The sequence below is a fragment of the Chelonoidis abingdonii genome, chromosome 2 (genome assembly GCF_003597395.2).
Source record: "Chelonoidis abingdonii isolate Lonesome George chromosome 2, CheloAbing_2.0, whole genome shotgun sequence".
Taxonomy (NCBI): Eukaryota; Metazoa; Chordata; order Testudines; family Testudinidae; genus Chelonoidis; species Chelonoidis abingdonii.
The window spans coordinates 266,122,071-266,143,136 of record NC_133770.1 but is presented as its reverse complement, the minus strand read 5'-3'; the positions used below and the strand labels follow the sequence as shown (position 1 = coordinate 266,143,136).

General features: G+C 38.2%; 1 protein-coding gene across 23 annotated transcripts in view; it reads right to left on the bottom strand.

Moving 5' to 3' along the window:
* Positions 1–21,066, bottom strand: part of RIMS2 (regulating synaptic membrane exocytosis 2) — an 848,125-nt gene that overhangs the window by 137,124 nt on the left and 689,935 nt on the right. The window contains exon 24 of one of the 23 annotated variants that reach the window (XM_075063172.1): positions 14,488–14,577. The exons of the other annotated variants lie outside the window; for them this stretch is intronic. Within the exon in view, the coding sequence (XP_074919273.1) occupies positions 14,488–14,577 (90 nt within the window). The remainder of the gene's footprint in view (positions 1–14,487; positions 14,578–21,066) is intronic. 23 annotated transcript variants of the gene reach the window in all.

The window sequence follows — 21,066 nt, the reverse complement described above, 5'->3', positions numbered from 1 at the left end:
AGTATTATTAGAAAGTGTTAAAATGAATATGGAAAAATATAATCTCTCTCTCACAACCTCCTTACATTTTTCATTGGTTATTTTTAATATACAGCCATTTGCTTATCTTAGGGAAAAAAACTTGCAGTTGGCCAAATCTCTCTTTAAGAGGTAGTGAAGAGGAGTTTGGCCTGAGTAAGGAATAAAGCCCCAGTTTTGCGATGGGATCTACCTATGAGAACTTCCAACAAACAGGACTCTGTGTGGGCGTAAGAGTCCATGAGAGAAGCTCGTTTGCAGGATCAGGTATATGATTTAGGCCAAAATGATCAATATCTAGCTTCAATAATATTAATAACATGTCACAATATTTGCTGCCAATTCTTGGGCAACAAATTGTCATGAACATTTGTGTGTATTTTATTTACTGAATATACTCGTTCATTAGCCCATTCATTTATAAGCCGACCCCCCAAGATGGTTAGGTAAAAACAGGGCCGGTGCAACCATTTAGGTGACCTAGGTGGTCGCCTAGGGCACTAGGATTTGGGGGACGCCATTTTCTTTGGCAGCAACCGCGGTGGCCAGATCTTCGGCAGCCCCAGTCACTGCCGGCATTTAGGCGGAGAGAGCTAGGGCAGGGGAGCGCGGGGATGGCTGCCTGCAGCAAGTAAGGGGGGGCAGAGGTGCTTGGGGAGGAGGCTGGGCAGGGATGAGCTGGGGCTGGAGGGAGTGCCTCAGGGTGGGCGCCTCAGGGCGGAGGGGGGGGAGCTGCTGTGGGGGTGGCACCTCAGGGTCAGGGAGCAGGAGGGGGAGGGTGCAAGGTGGAAGTTTCACCTAGGGGGCAAAACATCCTTGCATCGGCCCTGGGTAAAAATAGCAAAAACTGTATGACCCTATATTTCAGGGGTTGGCAAAGTTTGGATCCTGGCCATCAGAGTAAGCCGCTGGCGGGTTGGGACATTTTGTTTACTTGAAACATTCACAGGCATGAAGCCCCTCAGCTTCCTGTGGCCACGGTTCGCTGTTCCCAGCCAATGAGAGCTGTGGGAAATGGCGCCACTTCCCGCAATTCCCATTGGCTGGGAACGGCGAATCGCGGACACAGGGAGCTGAGGGGCTCCATGCCTGCAGACACTCCAGGTAAACAAAATAACAATGTATTCGATATTCAATTCAATGATTCCATAGAGTTTAAAATCATCAAATTTTGGTGTAGACCCATTTATAAGCCAACCCCTGCTCTTTGATGTGTCACTTTTTTACCAAACATATTCAGCTTATGAACTGATATATATGGTAAATTTTAACAATCCAACAGCGTCATCATCAATTAAGTGAAACAAATTTTAACAGTGCAAATGTATTGTTATTCTTCTGCTTCTGTTACAAGACAGAATGTATTAGAAGCCCAGTATTAACACAAGCCTGGCAGGAAAATTTTAAAAAAGTTATTTGTTTACTTGAGGATATCTGTCAGCTAGTGTCTCAAGAACTCAGAAGATTTTGCCATTGGTAATATTTTACTTTTTGATAATGACTGATTCGTAACAGTTCTGTAGCAGCTAAATTAATAGTGCTATTAGGACTTCCTTCTACTGATGGTTAACTGAAAGGTGTTGGTGTGTTGCCATGCCATAACTTTTAGTGAGTAATCTATGAATATTTATATCAGTTTCCTTTTAAGAAGCTATGCCATACATTCCAAAAAGTAGAGTTTTAAAACTCTCTCTCTCTACTTCTTTTAATCTAACAAATTAAATATTTGTTGATACAATTTATTAGCATCTGAGAGCAAAATTATGAGGTGAAAGGCTGTTAAATTTGCATGGTAGTAATAGCAGTTGGTTCATTTACATAGTCATTGCTTTAGTAAGGAACTAGCATTTATTTGGATCTATTGTTCATTCTGATGTGGAACAATGCTAAGTATAAATGCTTATTGCATAGAAATTAGGAAACAAGTGAGTGTCTTCTACTGAATACATTTATAAAGAAAAGTAATGCCAATTATTGTACCATAAATTTGAATAAAATAAAAAAGTTAATTGATTATTCTTTTATCTTGTTCTGACACAAAATTCTGTAATGTTTTTCATGACAAATAATATGTGAATTACTATAGAAAAGTATTTAATTAAAGGTATCAATCTCAGTTCACAAATAACTCTATCTGAAACTTTGCATATTACTGAGGTCAAACTTTCCTTTAACCTGCCACAAGGCAGGATAATTACACCATTCAGATATGCCCATATTAAACACTAATGGTAGTACAGGGCACAGAAGTAAAGGACAAATATCTTCCCCTCCAGACAGATTTTGATTCCAATATTCTTTGCTCCTCACATACACTGATCTTCCATTGTATCTTGAGGCTCAGCAGCCTCTATGGATCCCAGCTCTGCAGTGCTTCATTGCCTGATGCTGTCCTCATTATATCATTAATTGCGATTTGAAGTACAGTGTCCTGTTCAAAATCCTAGAACATGGAGAAAATTCTAGGAAAGGGATGATTCAGGATTTTGTATGTCTCATAAATGCATCTGATTAGCACACATCTAACTGGATGAGGAGAATAGAGGCAAATGGCACCCTAGCTCCAGGTCTCAAGAAAGGCAGCTGGTCCCTGAGGCCATGTGAACTGTGAAAAGGTGGGGATAGTGTAGGTGATCTGGGAGTAGGTAAGATCAGGGAGATAATTATTAGAGGAGGAGTTTGGAGAATAGCAGTCAATTACAATGAAGTGGGAATAAAAATCAGGTTTCAGTATAATCTCCCTGTCAAACAGAGACAAAACCAGATAATAATTATTTTAGACCCTCTTTGTAAGTATACTAAATCCAAGACTCAAACTTCCAGTTCTTTTTCCAATTATATAAGATCCTTACTACTAAAGGCGAGTTCTTTAAAGTTCAGGATCATCTACCGACAATCATTACAGCAGACTGGACAGCGACTGTGATTTTTTTGTACAAAACAATAATCAAAGCACTATGATGTAAAAATCCCCACAAAGAACAAAGAATTGGAATACTGTATTTTCTAGTTTGACTTTTCAAAGTAAATATATGACTAAATAAAAACAGAATAGGAATATAGAGAACCTACAGACACTCCTTTACATAGATAAGGGCAATAGATAGAAAGGAGGTTGGGAAACACATAAAAGAACAACCTTTAAATAATTTGGGTACATTATCTCTGTATTGCATGAAAAATATCCAGTGTGCATCAAACTTACTGCTTTACAAATCTCAAGAGATATAACTGATCACAGAATATAAGAAATACAAATGCAGAAAGACTGCAGTTATGATTTTGTTCCTTTAAACCAAGTTCAGATTATATGTTTATATAAAAAACAAAAAGAATTTTCAAACAGTCTATTGCCATTACGCACTGAGGGACTTTTTGAAATTCAGTTAATTAAAAGTATGTCATTGATCTGGGCTGAGAAGATGGTAGATAACTGCCATCAACAGGTCATCTAATTTAAGTTATTAAAATTCTAATTCTGCCTCAGAAAATAAATTTTTCAGGTATGTTAACACTGAAACAATCTACTCGCACTATAGGGTATATTAGCTATTTTGAATCGAAGTAATTGCTGTCATAAAGTTGATCGTTCTGGTCTAATCCTACTCCCAGAGATGACAGTGGACTCAGCTTCGGATAGAATCAGGCCTTCCATGGGCCTATGATAAGAGAGTTCACAAGAATTCTGTCCAAAGCAGCAGTCAGAAATGGAGTTAGGAATAACTATACACAAAAAGTAGTATGAAAAAGAATGCAACATCAGACAGCTGGTCTGTCATGCATGCAGAGTCCAACAAGCCATATGTGTGGTATGCTGTAAAATTCCTTCCTGACCTCTGTACAAATTCCGTTTAAACTCAGAAGCCCAAGATTCCATGATAACTGTCTCCTATGCAATAGCACCACAGCAGCAATCAACATACAGACCCCTGATTTAAAAGGAGACACGGAGATGGCAGGACTTTTTCCTATGAGAAGTCCTTATACTCTGGAACACACTTCCCTGTCAAGTCTACTAGAGCCTGGATTTGTTTCCATTCTTAGAGGTCATGAAAAGTAAACCTTTTCATGTGGCCTTTTGACAAGGATGTGTATCAAAGGCTGCAGGTGGTTAAATATAGGAGGGGGGTCTTGTATTGATTTTACTCAATTGTTATTCTACTCTGAATGATTTGGGCTGGGCAGTTCATTCGCATTTCATATTTGATTGTTGCTGCTGCTTATTTGAAGTACTATAACTTAGAGCTGTGGGTTATTAAGAAATCTAAATAAATATAAAAATCAATAAATTAATGGAGTATTTGTTTTAAGTTGGCTGCCCTGGAGCAGCAAGGAACCACCGAGTGGCTTTTGATAATGCCCTTTCTCATTCTGAGCAGAACGGGGCAAATAATTGATTTTTTTAGTTTATTGGTAGTTCTGAAACATTGAAAAAATAAGTGTTGGTGAAAATAATAAGTAAACTTCAGGTTGAACTAAACATTTTGCTTGACACAAAACATTTAACTTCTAAGCATTTTTAAAGGACTTGCTTCACAAACTGCCTGGAGTGGTAAGTGGCATTGCTACTGTCCTTATGAACTTTAGCCCTCAGCAGTGATGGGGGAGACCCAGGTTCAATTCCCCCAGACTGCCTAATGTGGAAAAGGATTTGAACAGGGATCTCCCATGTTGCAGGAAAGTACTCTATCTACTGAGCTAGTCTGATATGGGTCCCTCTCAATCTCTCCTGTAGAAGCTGTTCCACTATTTATAAATAAACTTAAATAGTCATTGGAACAGGGACATAAAGTTAGGTCTCCCACTTCCCAAGTCAGGTGCCTTAACCAGCAGGCTATAGAGTCATTCTCAGACCCTTTCTCTCTCTGGCCCAGTGACTAATTATTTATATAAAGTGGAACAGTTCAATGGGAAAGATTAAGAGAGATCCATACCAGAATATCCCATATCCCGGTGGCTAGGGCAGTTTCCTGTAATGTGGCAGACCCATAGTCAAAATCCTTCTCCATATCAGACAGACAGGGGAACTGAATCTGATTCCCACATTCTAAGTGGATTCCCTAATTGAATGGGCTGAGACTAATCAGGGGGCTGCTGCCACCACCTCCTCTGGCTGTTTTGTGAATGGTCCCTTAGTCCTGAAATATACATAGGCCAAAACTATTCAGCATATCAAATTTGGGAATAGGTTTGGTGTCTGGAAAAATGCATTTTTGGTGAATTTATTATTTGCCAAAAAAAGTCGCCAGCTGTAATTCTGAGTACTTTAGTCGAGCCAGCTCTTACTCTTCCCATGTTTAATAATACTAATTTTTTTAAATTGCTCCTAACATGTAAATCCTGCTATAAATTTTAATCACCTTCACCTTCTCTCATGACCTTTTCAATCTTTGCTGTACCTTCATAGCCTCCTCTATCCATAACTTCTCTCTTCCCCTTGTCATGACCCAATGAGCATGGTGTTAGCAATGAACTCTTTTTTCCTTACAATTTCTGATCCCTATCTTTTCACTTTCCCACCCATTTCCTTTGAATCCCAATCCATTGTGTTTTCCTTTATCCTCTCTAAGTGAACATTATCTGCTCCCCACCTTCTTTCCCATCAAGCTTTAATGGCTGGTGCCCTTTCTTCTCATTACTCTAAGCTGCTATTTTAATACCGTAATTTCAGTTTCAGTATCGGTTACCCTTTTGATTCTCCTGCCTCTCCACTTTCTTTCACTAACTTCCATGTTTTATCACCAATTTTTGATGGGATTTTTTCCCCAAACACTGTTCTCTCTATGTATAAATTTCTTCTGATCACCATTTGCTCTTTTAAATATTGCTCACTTCTCACTTCCAATCACATTCATCATTTGTATTTTTTGGTCTATCAAACTTTCCGACTTTTCTGCTGCTCTGTCCTTCTCCCACTCACTGCTACTGATGCCACTGTTTCTACTTTGTTTCTACTTTCTACTGTGCTCTCCACTCTCCTCTGACAGCAATCTTCCAATTGTTTAATCTCTAACTTTGATTTTTTTCCCATCATTCATTACCTTCACATGTTTCTGAGATCTCTGTGCCTTTGTACAAAATCCTGTAACTACACTGTCTTCCTTCTCTCTTCTCTCAGGTTCAATTTCCTCCATTCTAAACAAATTGATGTCATCTCTCCGATGGACTTCCATGACACCAATCTCCACTTAAGAGTTGTATTCTTACATGGATTCTTTGTGCAATCTGTTGGGAAATATGTATGTCCCCCTCTGGATCAGGGCCTGCTCCCTACGTGTGGCTCTGGTGAGGGCTTTCTGTGAGAGCCCAAGAAGGGAGATTGCCACAGAGGCACAGACCTTCTCCTTCTATATGTGAAGAATTTCTATATGCCTGGATCATGGGGATGACTAAGGACATCAGGATTTAGTCAAATAAAAATAATAAACTTTCTTAATTCAAAGAATTAAAATTTGGACATTATATTTCAGATAGCTGATAAAATGTTCGGATGATACCTATTGTATTATTTTCTATCTTGTTTTTGCAAATGCAAGCATCCTATTTTCTATTTTAATTGTTGCTACACAGTGGACAGACAAATGGTAGTCTCATTTTAAAATCCTTCTGCGTGATATTTTCTATACACAATTGGGAAATACGTTCAAACCAGAAGAAACAATTTAAATGCAAATCACTAAATGTACTGAGCTATCCATGACTCCTAAGATTTCTGTCTTTCTTAGTTCAGACATTCAGCATATATGAATTTAGACTATTTTTGGGAATGTTCATTATCTTTCTCTTTTTCTAGCTAAATTCAGTCTGCCACTGTGCTACTTCTTCTAAAAAATTTAAAATACGTTAAACTATATTGCTCCCCCAAAATGACAATTAGGACTCCCAACTTTTAACTTCTTTGTACACTGAAAGGCAGAAATCCACTTCAATTACTCTTTGATGAATTGCTTTTTAATAAATGCTAAGACTTTCCCTCCCATGTTCCTTAATTGTGGCTTGTAAACTATGAGTGCTTGTGGCAAGGTCTACATCTTTGATTAAATGCTGCAATTTCCTTGACAGAGAAAGATTAAGGAAACCAGTCCTGGTTATTGCTGTAGAGATACAACAGGATCCTGATTGCCCAACTTACTAATAAAAACAAAGAGAAACCCATATATCAGCTTTGTCTGGATATCTCATCTGGATATTTTATGAATCACTTTTATCATGTTTGGATTGAGCTTTAACTATCTACACCTCATTAAATCCCCAATTTTGTCTGGACGCTGTGAAATCTGAAAGACTGCACAATCCATATAATCATTTCTGTGTCACGTTACTCATATCACTGACATATTACTGGCTTGGTAATCTAAACACTTCAATCTCTCCTCCAGTTGCTTCACATACACATTGAACAAAAAAGATGAAATAATGGGAACCTGCAGTATCAGCCAAAGAGAGCTGCTGGGATCAGATGATACTATCCTTTGGTCTCTTTCGCAGAGCATAGACTCCCATTACCCTTTCACAAATCTTCATCTACCCTTCCCAGAGAATACAACAATATCAACAATACATCATGAGATATAGTATTAAAGGCAACTGACAGATCTAAAGTAAACAACTGGCCACTTAGTTTTTGTCCATTGTCAAGAGATCATTGACAGATGATCATTGATAGATCAGTTCTATGTCTGTATCATTATTAGTTCTAAAACCAGAGGATCCAGGAAATCTGAGAACCAAGAGCTTCTTCAGCACAACTTTACCAATTACATTCTCGTAAAACGGAACAGTAGAGATAGGGCAATACTGGCAAGATTACCAATCTGGGCATCTTGTCCTACTTTTTTTCCATCAACATAGGGTATATATTTTTTTATTTTATATTTTTATACCTATTCTCTGTCCACATACCACTAACTTTTCCTCATACTCCTGAGAGTAATAAACCAGGCATAAGTTACTACCTCTCAATGCAGAGGACTATGCCCAGTGGTTAACATTGCTCCCGAACATAACCTCCACTCATACTTAATGTAGAGAGCAAAAGACTGAGGCTCTGTCCCTTTCCTTGCACTGCACAAGAAAATAGAGGATTCAAGGCCTCAGAATGTGATTCCTGACACTGAAACTCTAACCCACCTGCCTTCATGCTTCATCCATCATAGCTCAGAAGGAAGCAGTGTTTACAGCAGAAGCCACTATATCAATAGTTAAGGACAAAAGGTGAATGCTGTCTTGCATCAGGTTGTTGACTCAGTGGTGCACTGACTGTGGAACATTCTCTCACAGAGCCATGAAACCATTTAAAATAAGGCAGCACACTAGCCTTAAGTTGTTATGGTTGTTGCTTACCTATATCAATATTTCTGACATTCTGCACTTAATTTCTTTCAAAACCCCTAGCTAAATACTATCTACTCTTGGTGATTTACTGAACAATAGTCACCAAATTACTGCATAACATAGAGATTTCAATTTATGTTAAAAAACTCCACTGATTTACCATTAGGAATACCTTACATATAGGAATTTCCCCATCTTCTTCTACGGTAGAGACTGATCCATTTACTTCCTTTCATTTCTCCACATTTTTATTATAATCTTCACATTTCTAGTTAAACATGCATCTGGCTTCTAATGCTTTTATAGGCTTTCTAAAATTATATTTCTTGTGATTCTGAGCTATTTCTTTTTATTTCATCTCTTTACCTTTTTACTTACAATGTACCCTCACCTGACCCAATTCGTGATGTACTATATATATATAATTCAACTGGGATTACTAGTTTTAAAAAAGATGCTTTATAAACAACAATAACACCATGCTCCATGTGACCATGTAGGTTATACTGTCATCCTGCACAAATTGGACTAGATTCATTATGCCAGAGCTGGCTATGGCACAGTGTCCTTAGCAGTGGAAAGTCCAACAGGAGCGGGCTGCAGCAGTGCAAAGTGCCCACAATCTCCCCAATGCCTGCAGTTCTGCAGATAGTCCAATGTAGCTGAAAAAGCATATGGCCTGGCCAGGAACTGTGTTGAATTAGTGGCTCCCTGCTGCAGCCTGTGCAGCCTCAGTTCCTAAAGTGTTCTTGGTAAAAATTAAAGCCACTCCTACCTAGAGGCTGAATCCCATCTTGGAGAGTTTCAGGAAATCTGCATCCCTTCTGGAGTACAGGGGTTCCTGGCAAGATTACTCCACTGTATGTATATATGGTGAGTTGGTGATTTTCTAATGGTATACAGTCTACAGGGGCTTCTACACCACCTCTCCTCTCAGCTGTAGTGCACAGAAGGTGGGCTGAAAAAGGGGAATAGTCACAGTGCTCCTATGCTGTCTCTGTGCCGATACTGGGCTATAGCTTTGGTCCATTGTAGCCATTATCAGTAAGGTAAATTAGAACAGTCTTTAGGTATTTTATCTTGTCAGGCATTAGCCTTGCACACAGAGGCCAAAGGATTGCGGGTGTGCAAAACATGAATTTTATGCCACCTTCGTACTTATGCAGTTAGCTAGATCTTTGGCAGTTATGACCACGGATGTCTGAACAGACCATGTGTACTCTCTGGGACATTCTTCAGATCAGGTAAAAATATTCCTGTGACCAACTGATAGATTTTGGAAAATATGACTCTACTTCAAAAAAATGCTATGTAAAAATGACAACTTCTTACTCCTCAGATCTGCTCCCTGTGTTCATTCTGAGTGTTGCCTGTTTCCTTTCATGACAAAAGTAAGATTTTCCTAGTTTTTACTCCCAGTAATAGTAAAGAGACAATATAGACAATAGGGAATGTGAGCTACATTCTATTCTATTCATGTATGAACAGAAATACTTACTAAGCTCCAAGTACAAGGCCATGTTATAGTGTGCCCTCACCTTGAGGGTGCCCTTTTGTGCCTGGGCACAGCATTGCAGTGGTCTTTCCTCACTAGCGCCTCCAGTAAGCCATCTGCCTTTGAGTGCTACTCAGCCCTCCAGCTGAGAAATGTCTAGTGCAGACCCCTTCTGGGGTAACAAAGTCCTAAAGAATCAATCTGACCTCTGACCCCTGGGCTAAGCTAAACTCTTTCCTGGGGTCCCACTGCCTTTCCTCAGAATCTGTATTGATCACTTTCCTGCCCAGCCTACGTCTTCCTGAGCCTCTAACCTCCAACTATCTTTGGCACTGGGGAAAGGTAGTGAGACAGGAGCTTCACAGGAGCTTGCATGAACTCTCTCTGTCTATTTATGAGCCCCACATGCCTGCTGAGTAATCATATGACCCTTCTTTAGTTCTTAGTCCCACCCTCTCTGACTGACAAGTAACTATCTAATTTCTAACTGGTGACATGAAGGTGACTAAGTAGGCTGTTAACCCTTTCTTGCCTGTGATGGGGGTTTCACCCCATCAAAGGCCAATCCTGTGCAAACTCTTTGAAGGTAAGAGTAAAATGTGTCACTGACAGAAGAATTTGACTTACCAAACTTTGTCATTGGTAATGATGCCTGAGAAGGAATGAATCTAGCTTGATTCTCAGGGCTCAGGTTAAGTTTACCAGACTAACCGTTAGAAAAAAAATATCATTTTTATCTGTAAAAGAGCAGAACTGAAATGGAAATCACTGACACACAATAAATATAAAACCTCACAATGCGTCTTTTTAAAAGACACTTTTCAGAACAAAACCACCTTTTAAGCCTTGGCTTGAACTATCTTTCCACATTGTTATTTTTAAGTCATATTCCTGTAGACACCTCTTTAAGATTCTGACACAATACAAGATTTTGTATAATAATTAATTTAAATGAGGGGGTTAAAGATTCTGTAATATCATGGTGATATGTGTAGAATCAGATCCTAAATAGATTAGATAAAATATATACGATAAAATAGATAGCCACTCCATGGGAAATAAAACATAGAGGATCTTATCTAGATTAATTTAGTGAGTGCTGTTTAATCTCTTCATACAGAACAATATCATTCAGGTTAATTCTATCAGCCCATCTTACAAAAATCAATGGAAAATAATGAAAGTGTTTAAGTTTAGGGCATTACAAAATTAGTCCCTTTTCATTAATGATACTTTCAGAATTTGATTCTTACATCTTGGGTATGACAAAGACATGGCTGAGATCAGGAAATTAGTTTGTGTCACTTAATGGTTATGTTCCACTAGTTATATTTTCTTTCATTATCCTAGAAATAAGGCCATTTCAGTGGTACAGCACAGGTTGCTCTACATCATTTCCATCTCCATTACTGTATTTTATCATCTTTGGTAAAGTTTGTTTAGATTTCTGACTGATTTTCTGCCGAAATCTCTATTTCTCAAATGTGATGTGCTATATAAGGCGCAGATCATCCTGATTGTTATTCATTTCAATTACCTGAAATACTCAAACATTATTATTGCAGATACATTCTGTGAACAACATGCAGATGCTATCATTTTTAAATTTAATTAAAAATATTTCTACTTAAAACACATTAGAGATCATATTCTTGTCCTGGTTATTTCTGTAGGTTTTATTTTATTTTCTGATTACTTTTTGCTACTATATCAAATCTTTAATTTTAAAAAAAGTTTCTAGCATTTATTTATTTGTGCAGAAAATAATCTGAATGTGAACCAAGTGTAAACTGATGCAGTGCAGTGCTAATGAGTCTACAAAAAGACAACTTGAAAAAATACCTTTCAGAGAAGTGTGAACTGTCTCATTCATCAGAACAAATTGTTGATTCTGAAATCTAATTTTCAGCAATGTAGTAATGTTTCAGTGCTGATTAACAAAACATTCAGCTCATGTGCTTATCCAAGATTTCTGGATGCAGAAATGGATGCTGAATGGGGGATCAGGGAAAGTCATTACTGTTAATTACTAAGATGGGGAATTAACAATTCAAGGCTCCCCAAAAATTCAAGTGAAGAAGTTCTCTGACCCACAAGGGGAAGAAGAGAAAAAGTATCTCTTTCCCAGTACCAAATGCCTCAATCATTTCATGGATTCAAAAACCCAAACTAGATCCCACTGTTCTTAATGTATGTCCCTGAATGAAACTATTCTTTATACAGCTGCAAAATCCTCCTGCTTCCCCCTGACAAATTCTAAAATGCAATTATGTGTAATGAATAAAAATTCTGTGTCATACTGAAATGAAAGTTGGAGGCAATTAAAAACTGGAAAACATTCAGTAATTCTGTAATTGTACTGATTTTCATATCAACCAAATCATACAAGGAATAACATACTGACCAAATTATTAATTTTTATATTTAACTAAATCTCCCTGGTTTTCAATTTACTGGGAGTTGACCTATGATCAAAAGATTATATGAGCAAAGAATATGTATGGCTAACTGGCTTCCCCTTCAGCAAACTCCCTGAATACAAATTCTCTTACATCATGTGTTTCTCACTCAACATCTCCCCTCCATATCTAAAATTTGTTGCATTCCTTCTCAAGAAATCAGAAGACAGGGACCCTCTCTCAACTAATATTTTATCACCAAAATCTCAGAGTCAATCCTAGTCATCAGTCCATAGCAACACAGTTACTTGCAATACTATTTAATTCAACCAAACATTCAGCAGATTATTATAGTCCTCCACCTTGGTCACGTGACTGCCCAAGTTGGACAGTCTGTTGAGTGTTTGGTTGAGTAACAGTGTCTAATGTAACTGCTTTGTTATTCACAGGGGGAATCCCCCAGTGATTGGCTAAGCTAGCTTTAGAGCAGTGTTGCAATAACAGAATAGTGCAAAGCTGCTCAAATGCAGCCCAGAATCTGGTCTTACATTTTTAAAACCATTGAAGGGCTTCCTACATGCAGCTTCACAAACCTTGGTCTGTATTTCACTCTTTACACTATTCTTTACATGTGTCGAGCATTTATTTCTTATCTGTCCTTCCATACAGTCTCACCATCACTGATGTGAAACCCTTCTCCTCTGCAGCTCCTACCATTTGGAACATCCTCCACTATTTCTTCACCTTTCACTTTCTTGGCTTGTTTCAAATATGGACATCTATATTTTCTCCCGGCTATTGATTTATCTTAATGTCTAACATCTGATGCTATTAATTAAAATTTAATTCTGCAAGTGCAGAGAATTTTGAGCTACAGTATGTTCGAAAGATGGTATGTGATGTCATATATTGGATTATATTAATAACATAACTCAGTATTTTCTGATATAGCATCTTTTTTAACATACCGTATCTCAAAATGCCCTCTTAATTGCAGAACTAAATGGTTAAACATCTATTTCATTTATTAATTTAAAACCTTTACCAGAAGATATATAAAGGGTATGTTCAGAATATTTAGCAGGCTCAAATATTCAAAATTGTTAAAAAAAATTAGGATTATTTTCCCCAAAATGTATATGTTTTACCCAGTTAATTTATTTTAGAATGTATATTTTATATGTGGCAACAGAACTCAGTTAGAAAATGCATAGGACTCATTTTGATAGGTCTTAGCAAGCCCTTACAACGACAAATCTCCCACTGAAAAGTAAGGACTAAATAAAAATGCAGTAAAACTCTCCCAAATGGCTCATAGCAGTCATCCAACAGACAGCAACAATTCTGTTGCACAAAGGCCAATCCAACAAACTTTTACTTGCATGAGTAGTGATGTGACTGACACCTGCCACATGTTGTTTATTCTCTCATGCTCTCCCCAAGGGAGAAGTGTGTGCTGTGTAGTGTCTTGTTTGGGTAGGGTGTTTGTGTTTAGAAATGTGCAGTGAGGTCTGCAATAGTCATTAGTTCCTGGGGTAATTCATTCCACAGTCTTAGACTAGCTCCTGAAAAAGTTCTGTCTTTTGTATCCATATTGCAGGTTAGGGTACACAGAACTAAGTATATTCTAAACTTTGAGTATATGAGTAGACTCACTGAGCTCAATGCTATGCATATCTCTGTAGGGTAGGGGTTACATTTCAAAACCCAGATTTAAGAGTTCCTATCTTGGATACATGCAAAGAGTGGCACTGGAAAGACAGGAATAGTTGAGCCTTGTTTATGCTTTAAGCAACATCTGACATAGCAGGAAGGAGACTGTTTCAGATCTTGGGGAGGTGAGTGTCCCACCCTCCTTAGATGCAGTGTATACCTTGGTTGGGATTAACCAAGATAAGGTTTGGCAGAATTCAGACTTGGATTCCTGAGACTCACACACATAAATAAATCAAAATAGAATTGAAACCAAAAAGCAAGCTAATGCTAATATTAAGCCAAATTATTTCTTTTTCTAATGCATGTGCAGTCTAACACAATTGCTTACACAAGTGGATCTACATTTGCTAATCTAAAACAGAACTGTGTACAACACTAAACTAAATGGTCTCCACATACTAAAAATTTCACACCAAAGTGAAAAAATAAGGTACATCAAGCACACACTCATTACAAAAGCATGAAATGTAATGCAATGCTTCTATAGTCTCATGCTTTCATGTGGTTTTCCAAACCCTGACAAACCTGGCTCAGAATGGTGTTTCTTTTTCGGCAATGGTTTGTCATCAGTTATTGTACCATTCACCTTTTTCTGCTGGTCCTCCCATGTAACTTCTAGCATAAACCAAAAGAAATCAGAGCTTGTCAGAAACATTATGTAACTTCCATTATAAGACACCTAACATCATTTGGAATAGCTTAATCTAAACAGGTAAACTGTAATTGGCAGGCCAAAACTTGAGTTCTTTAATTACTTTTCTTTATCAAATGTCTTAAAATACAGAACAGGACATACAATGTATATTAATCCTCATACAATCTACCGACTATTTTGGTTTCTCTCTCTGCTATATTTAACATTTTGAATAAGAAAAAATGTATATTATCGTGCAGTGGTTCTGAACCAGGGGTCAGGGGGCAGCAATCAGGATTCAGGGGGTCCACCAAGCAGGGTGGTATTAGACTTAATAGGGCCCAGGGCAGAAAGCTGAAGCCTTATTGTATAGGAGTGAAGCCCGGGGTCCACTGTGTTGTGGGGCCGTGAGCAATTGCCCTACTTGTTACCCCCTAACACCAAGCTTGTCTTTTGTATGCAGAAAAACAGTTGTTAAGTGGCACAAGTGGGCTGTGGAGTTTTTATAGTATGTTGGGCGGGCCTCAGAAAGAAAAAGGTTGAGAACCCTTGTTACAGTGCACAGTGTGTTTACAGTCTATAGAGTTTTAGAATATTTTTATATATCTGTAAGTTAAAAAGACCTTTACTAAAAATATTTTGGTAAAAAAGGCTTTGCAAATCTGTAATTCAAACAAACAAAGGAAAAATGAAATCATCAAGTATGTATGTTTCTTTTCAAATCAACAGCCTATTTTTAACAAATACATTATTTGAGTTATGTGCAATATCTATTAAAATATTTATGCCAACTATAGTTGAGGTTGCCATTTAAATAAAATCATAAATATTTAGTGTTTTAACTTACAGTTCATGATAAAGTCTTGGGTTTGGTTTTCTTTCATTTGGTATATTAAGGCTAATATATCACTCAATTAGCACTCTCATAATGTGTAAATAGCTTCCAGACTCCTATACTGTGTAAATCAGCATATCTGACCTCAACACCAAGGTAAATTTTCAGTAGACACTTATGTACCCTCTGCCATCCAGGACACCATTCTCTTGATTCAGAGGGATTCTGAAATTTCTTTCTTTGGCTGTTATAATATTCTGGGCCTAAAGGTTTACTCTCCATCTTTGGAAGGGTTAAACTAGCCTCAGCAATCTCCTTTTTAAGTTTTAACGCTTTTTTAACCTAATCTCTTACTAAGGGGAATTTAGACTCATAGACTTTAAGGCCAGAAGGGACCATCCTGATCATCTAGTCTCATCTCCTGCACATCAAGACCACAGAACCTCACCCACCCACTTCTGAATAGACCCATAACTTCTGGCTGAGTTACTGAAGTCCACAAATCTTGCTTTAAGTCTCAAGTTACAGAGAAACCACTCTAGTTTAAACCAGCAAGTGACTCGTGCTGCAGAGTAACATGAAAAAAACCCAGGGTCTCTGTGAATCTGACCAGGGGGAAATTTCCTTCCCAACTCCAAATATGACAATGAGTTAAACCCTGAGCACATTGGCAAGATCCACCACCTAGACACCTGGGAAGGATTAACTGCAGTAACTCAGAGCCCTACCCATCTAGTGTCCCATCACCAGCCGTTGGAGATATTTGCTATTAGCAGTCGCAGATTAGCCACAAACTATTGTAACCAACCTCACCGCACCATCCCCTCCATAAAACTCAGTCTTGAAACCAGTTAGTTTTTCTACTCCCCTTGGAAGGCTGTTGCAGAACTTCACTCCTCTAATGATTAGATATCTTTGTCTAATTTCAAGCCTAAACTTGTTGATGGCCATTTATATCCATTTGTTTTTATGTCAGCACTGGCGCTTCTTGTTCCCTGGTATTTATCCCCCTGATGTATTTACTGAGAACAATCATATCTCCCCTCAGCTTTTATTTGTTTAGGTTAAACAAGTAAAGCTCCTTGAGTCTTCTCTCATAAACTATGTTTTTCAGTCCTCTGTTTATCCTAGTAGCCCTTCTCTACACCTGTTCCAGTTTGAATTCATCCTTCTTAAACATGGGAGACCAGAACTGCACACAGTATTCCAGATGAGGGCTCACCAATGCTTTGTATAATGGTAACAACACTTCCCCACCTGTACTGGAAATTCCTCACCTGATGCATCCTAAGACAGTGTTATCCTTTTTCATGGCTGCATCACATTGGTAGCTCAGTCATCCTGTGACTAACCAATACACCGAGGTGTTTCTCCTCCTCTGCCACTTTCAACTGATACACTCCCATCTTATAGTAAAATTTCTTGTTGTTAGTCCCTAAGTGCATGAAATTGCACTTTGCACTATTAAATGTCATCCCACTTCTATTATTCCAGTTTTCAAGATCTAGATTTTCTTGCATGTTATTCTGGTCCTCCTCGTATTTAGGGCAATATCTCTCAACTTTGTGTCATCTGCAAATTTTATTAGCACAATCCCACTTTTTGTGCCAAAGTCATTGATGCAAATGTTCAATAAGATTAGTCTCAAGACTGATCTCCGAGGAACTCCACAAGTAACTTCTCTCCAACCTGATAGTCCACCATTCAGTATGACCTGTTGTAATTTCCCTTCTAACCAGTTCCTTACCCGCCTTTCAGTTCTAATACTAATACCCATCTTCTCCAATTTAACTAATAATTTCCCATGTGGAACTGTATCAAATGCCTTATTAGAATCCATGTAGATTAGCTATATTTCATTTCCGTTGTCTAAAAACTCAGTTATCTTTGCAAACAAAGAGATCAGGTTCCTCTGGCACAATTTACCTTTTGTAAAACCATGTTTATGTTATCTCAATTATCATTTATCTCTATATCCTTAACTACTTTCTGTTTCAAAATTTGTTTCAAGGCCTTGCATACAATTGAGGTCAAACTAATGGACCTCTCGTTTCCTGGATCACTTTTCCCCCTTTCTTAAACAGGTACAACCAACAAATTTACAGATTCATAAAAATCCTTGCTATTTGGCTTGCAATTTCATGTACTAGTTCCTTTAATATTGGCCTAATAGCCGTTGGATAGCATTATGCCCCTGATAAATCTTTGTCTTAATTTTGGACTATTTGGGCATTTGCTTTACTGACCTAGCAAACCATTTGGACTACTCACAGATGTTATTCACGGGCATGTTTACAGAATCACACTCACAATCACCAAGGGGGGGAAATCATGAGAACTAGTGAAGCACATTTTCCACTGTGTAATCACAAAATCAATTTGCCATAAAGGGATATTATTCCACACTTCCATTGTTATTATAAAGGAGGACGAATACACCTGTGTGTCAAAGCATAGAAAAGCACCTGTACAGATCCTTCAAGCCTTCTGATCTGATGCTGCTTCATTTCACTTTTCAATATCAGAAAAACAACCGAAGCCCATTATGACGACTATATTATTAAACAGATTCTGTAAATCTATGGCAATATAATATCTAAATTTAAGTTCTGAAAATTCTGGAAGTATTAATTTAATGAAATGATCTTCCCTAGTTCTATCTATTTCTCTTTTATAAACAAACAGTGACTTAATCTCACCAGAGTTTATGCACAACATCTGTAGTGCCATTTGAACTATCAATGCAATGCTGATAAAAACTAATACCTCTGGCATCTACGCTGATTGTTGGACACAGCATGGAATGAAGAATAAAGTGTCATGTAATCTGACATTATCAAAAAGAGTGGTCACTATGGAAGTCACATCACAACACATATTTTGATGTTATACACATAACACTGAGGATGTTTTAAAGGCCAAGACTATAACAGGGTTCAAAAAAAGAACTAGATAAGCTCATTGAGGATAGGTCCATCAATGGCTATTAGCTAGGATGGGCAGGGATGCAAAAGCATGCTCTGAAGTGTCCTAGCCTCTGTTTGCTAGAAGCTGGGAATGGGTGATGGGATGGATCACTTGATGATTATCTGTTCTGTTCGTTCCCTCTGAAGCACCTGGCATTGGCCACTGTCAGAACACTGGATATTGGGCTAGATGGACCATTGGTTTGACCCAGTATGGTCGTTCTTATGTTCTTAATTTATGCTATTTTGGTATAGAAAAAAATCAGTATAGGTAACAACTTACAAACTGACACTAAGGCCATACCTAGACTAGCAAAACAGGTTGCTTTCTAAAATGTATTAGCCAACATGCTTTAATTAACAAGATTTTAAACAGTACTCTGTACCTACTATAAACAAGACAAGTCATGTTTAAATATGTATTAGCTGTCATGGTCAGCCTCAGGAGGGAGCCTACTTTCTTAGTGTAGATATCGCTTATATAGAATATGATTCAAAATGTAAAATTCCATGTTCCATAATGACTGGCATTTCAATTTTAAAGCTATTGCATTGCATTTATGATCACTTGTTTCAAGGCTAAGTAAGTCTGAAATGATTCTCTAAGATCAGATATGCAGAGATTCTCAGGGAGATTAAAATAGATTTTCCCCAAACAGTGCTGAGCACCTACAGCAGCACCAGTTGGACTCATTGCCCTCATTAGGAGCTGTAGCATCTATGAACATCATATCATTCATCAAAGTACCTCTTTACGCACCTAAATCTGAAAATGTTATCAGAAGCCTCCAGACCTCGTGGACTTGGCTAGCACATTTCAGTTCCCATAGGAGACCACTAAAATCGACGCTACTGTGTATATGAAGTGCATTAATGTTGCATATTTAACCAGACAAAATAAAAAAGAAGAAAGTACCACATGGCCAAGTTAACTTGGATAGGGGAAATTTAGTGTTTCCATTTTCTTTCATTTGTTAAGTTCAACCCAAATCTTCTGCGGCACTGCAATCCACAATGCCAAAGGGGGTATAACAATGATGGATCTAGCTAATGAAGGATTTTCTTTGCTTAGTGGAATTTATAGTAACTCCCATGCCACTAGGCTAGAGGATGTGGTCATTAAGGGGGCATGGGTAAGATATCCCTGACCTTTTGACACTGGAATGGTTCTGGGGACCTGATGGCATCTCATGTAAAGTAGACCAACCTAGAGGCTTCTCTTGTTCATGCTGAGGACAGGACTGGTAGATAGTCAGATCCAGGAGAGGGAAGGACATAAAGATGGCATACAGTGACATTTGCTTCCACCTTGACCTGCACCAAATGCAGCTCAGATGCACCCCAGCATTTGGCCCTTAACACTGCATTATGGAGGTCTCTGCATTTAGGACCAAATCCAGAATCAAGTTCCCACACCAGGTAATTGAACTTAGCATTGGGCAGAGAGCTAAGGAAAATATGGGAGGCATCTTCCCCTAAGTCTGGAATGGCTACAGAGCTACTATTCAGTCACTCTAGTCAGCTATTTCAAACCAATAATGTAGTGATGCACACACACACAAAATGTCTCCCCTGCAAACACAGGCTCTGAAGGATGCCCATCGCAGCAGACCACCTGTCCTCTTCTTCCTATGGAGCTGAGCTACGTGCTATATAAAGGGTGTGGAACACCTGCACATTTCTCCAGAATCATACCCACCTCTCACGGAACAGAGTAATGCCAGTTCTGCTTTCGTAAGATCCTCTGTGCACACAGTAGCACAATTTTTGCCTCAGGTGAGTAATATGTTGGTTGGTAATGGCATTACTACTACTTCTACTATTACTAAGGCAGAGTCCATTTTAGCTGTTTCTGGTTTGAAAAGAAGGTATAAGTAGGTTCGCACTGAACCATTTCCTGGACTCCTGTGAAGCTCTACAAATCTTCATGCAGAGTTCTATAGCCTTCAAAAGCAACTCTGGGGCTAGGATGATTTGACAGCTGGAGATATCCAGGATGCAATCATTGATCTTAGTATTCACTGGGTTTCTCATGTCTTTACTCAATATGCAGTGTATAACACCCTCTTGGCCACATCACAATAATAAATGATAATAACATGTAGATCCTTGGACTTTGTGACTGCCCTTGTCCATGTCCTTGGCCACTTCTTAGCACCCACCAATCTTGCACATGAGTTGGGATGATGCAAAACTGCAGTGCTAGTGATGATGGAGCAACATTTCAGGGTTACTGAAGCTCCGGATCTTTCCTATGTAAGTTCTCCCCTTTCCATGTGTTTTTCAGCAGAAGGAGAGAGAATGTCCCTCAGTAAGATAAAATTATACATTATTTACCCTGTGCATATGTTATTTTTCATGCACTTTTCGTTTTATCCAAATGTCCAATATTTTAGATTAAATCCACTCTCTCTGAATCTGTTTTTATCAATTCAGTTCCAAATTTCTAAAATTTCAATTGGATCACCAAAAAGTCTTCGCTTTTCTAATTAGAACAAACTTAATGTAGTGACCTTTCCTTACAAATGAAAACCCTGAGAACTTCTTTCTATTCTTCACACTGTAAGATGAATCCTCAAAAAAGGAATTATAGTCTTACTAATGTATGGAGACAACTACTGTAAAAATTAATCAAGGGTGGCTCTGACTAGTGACTTATGAAATACAAA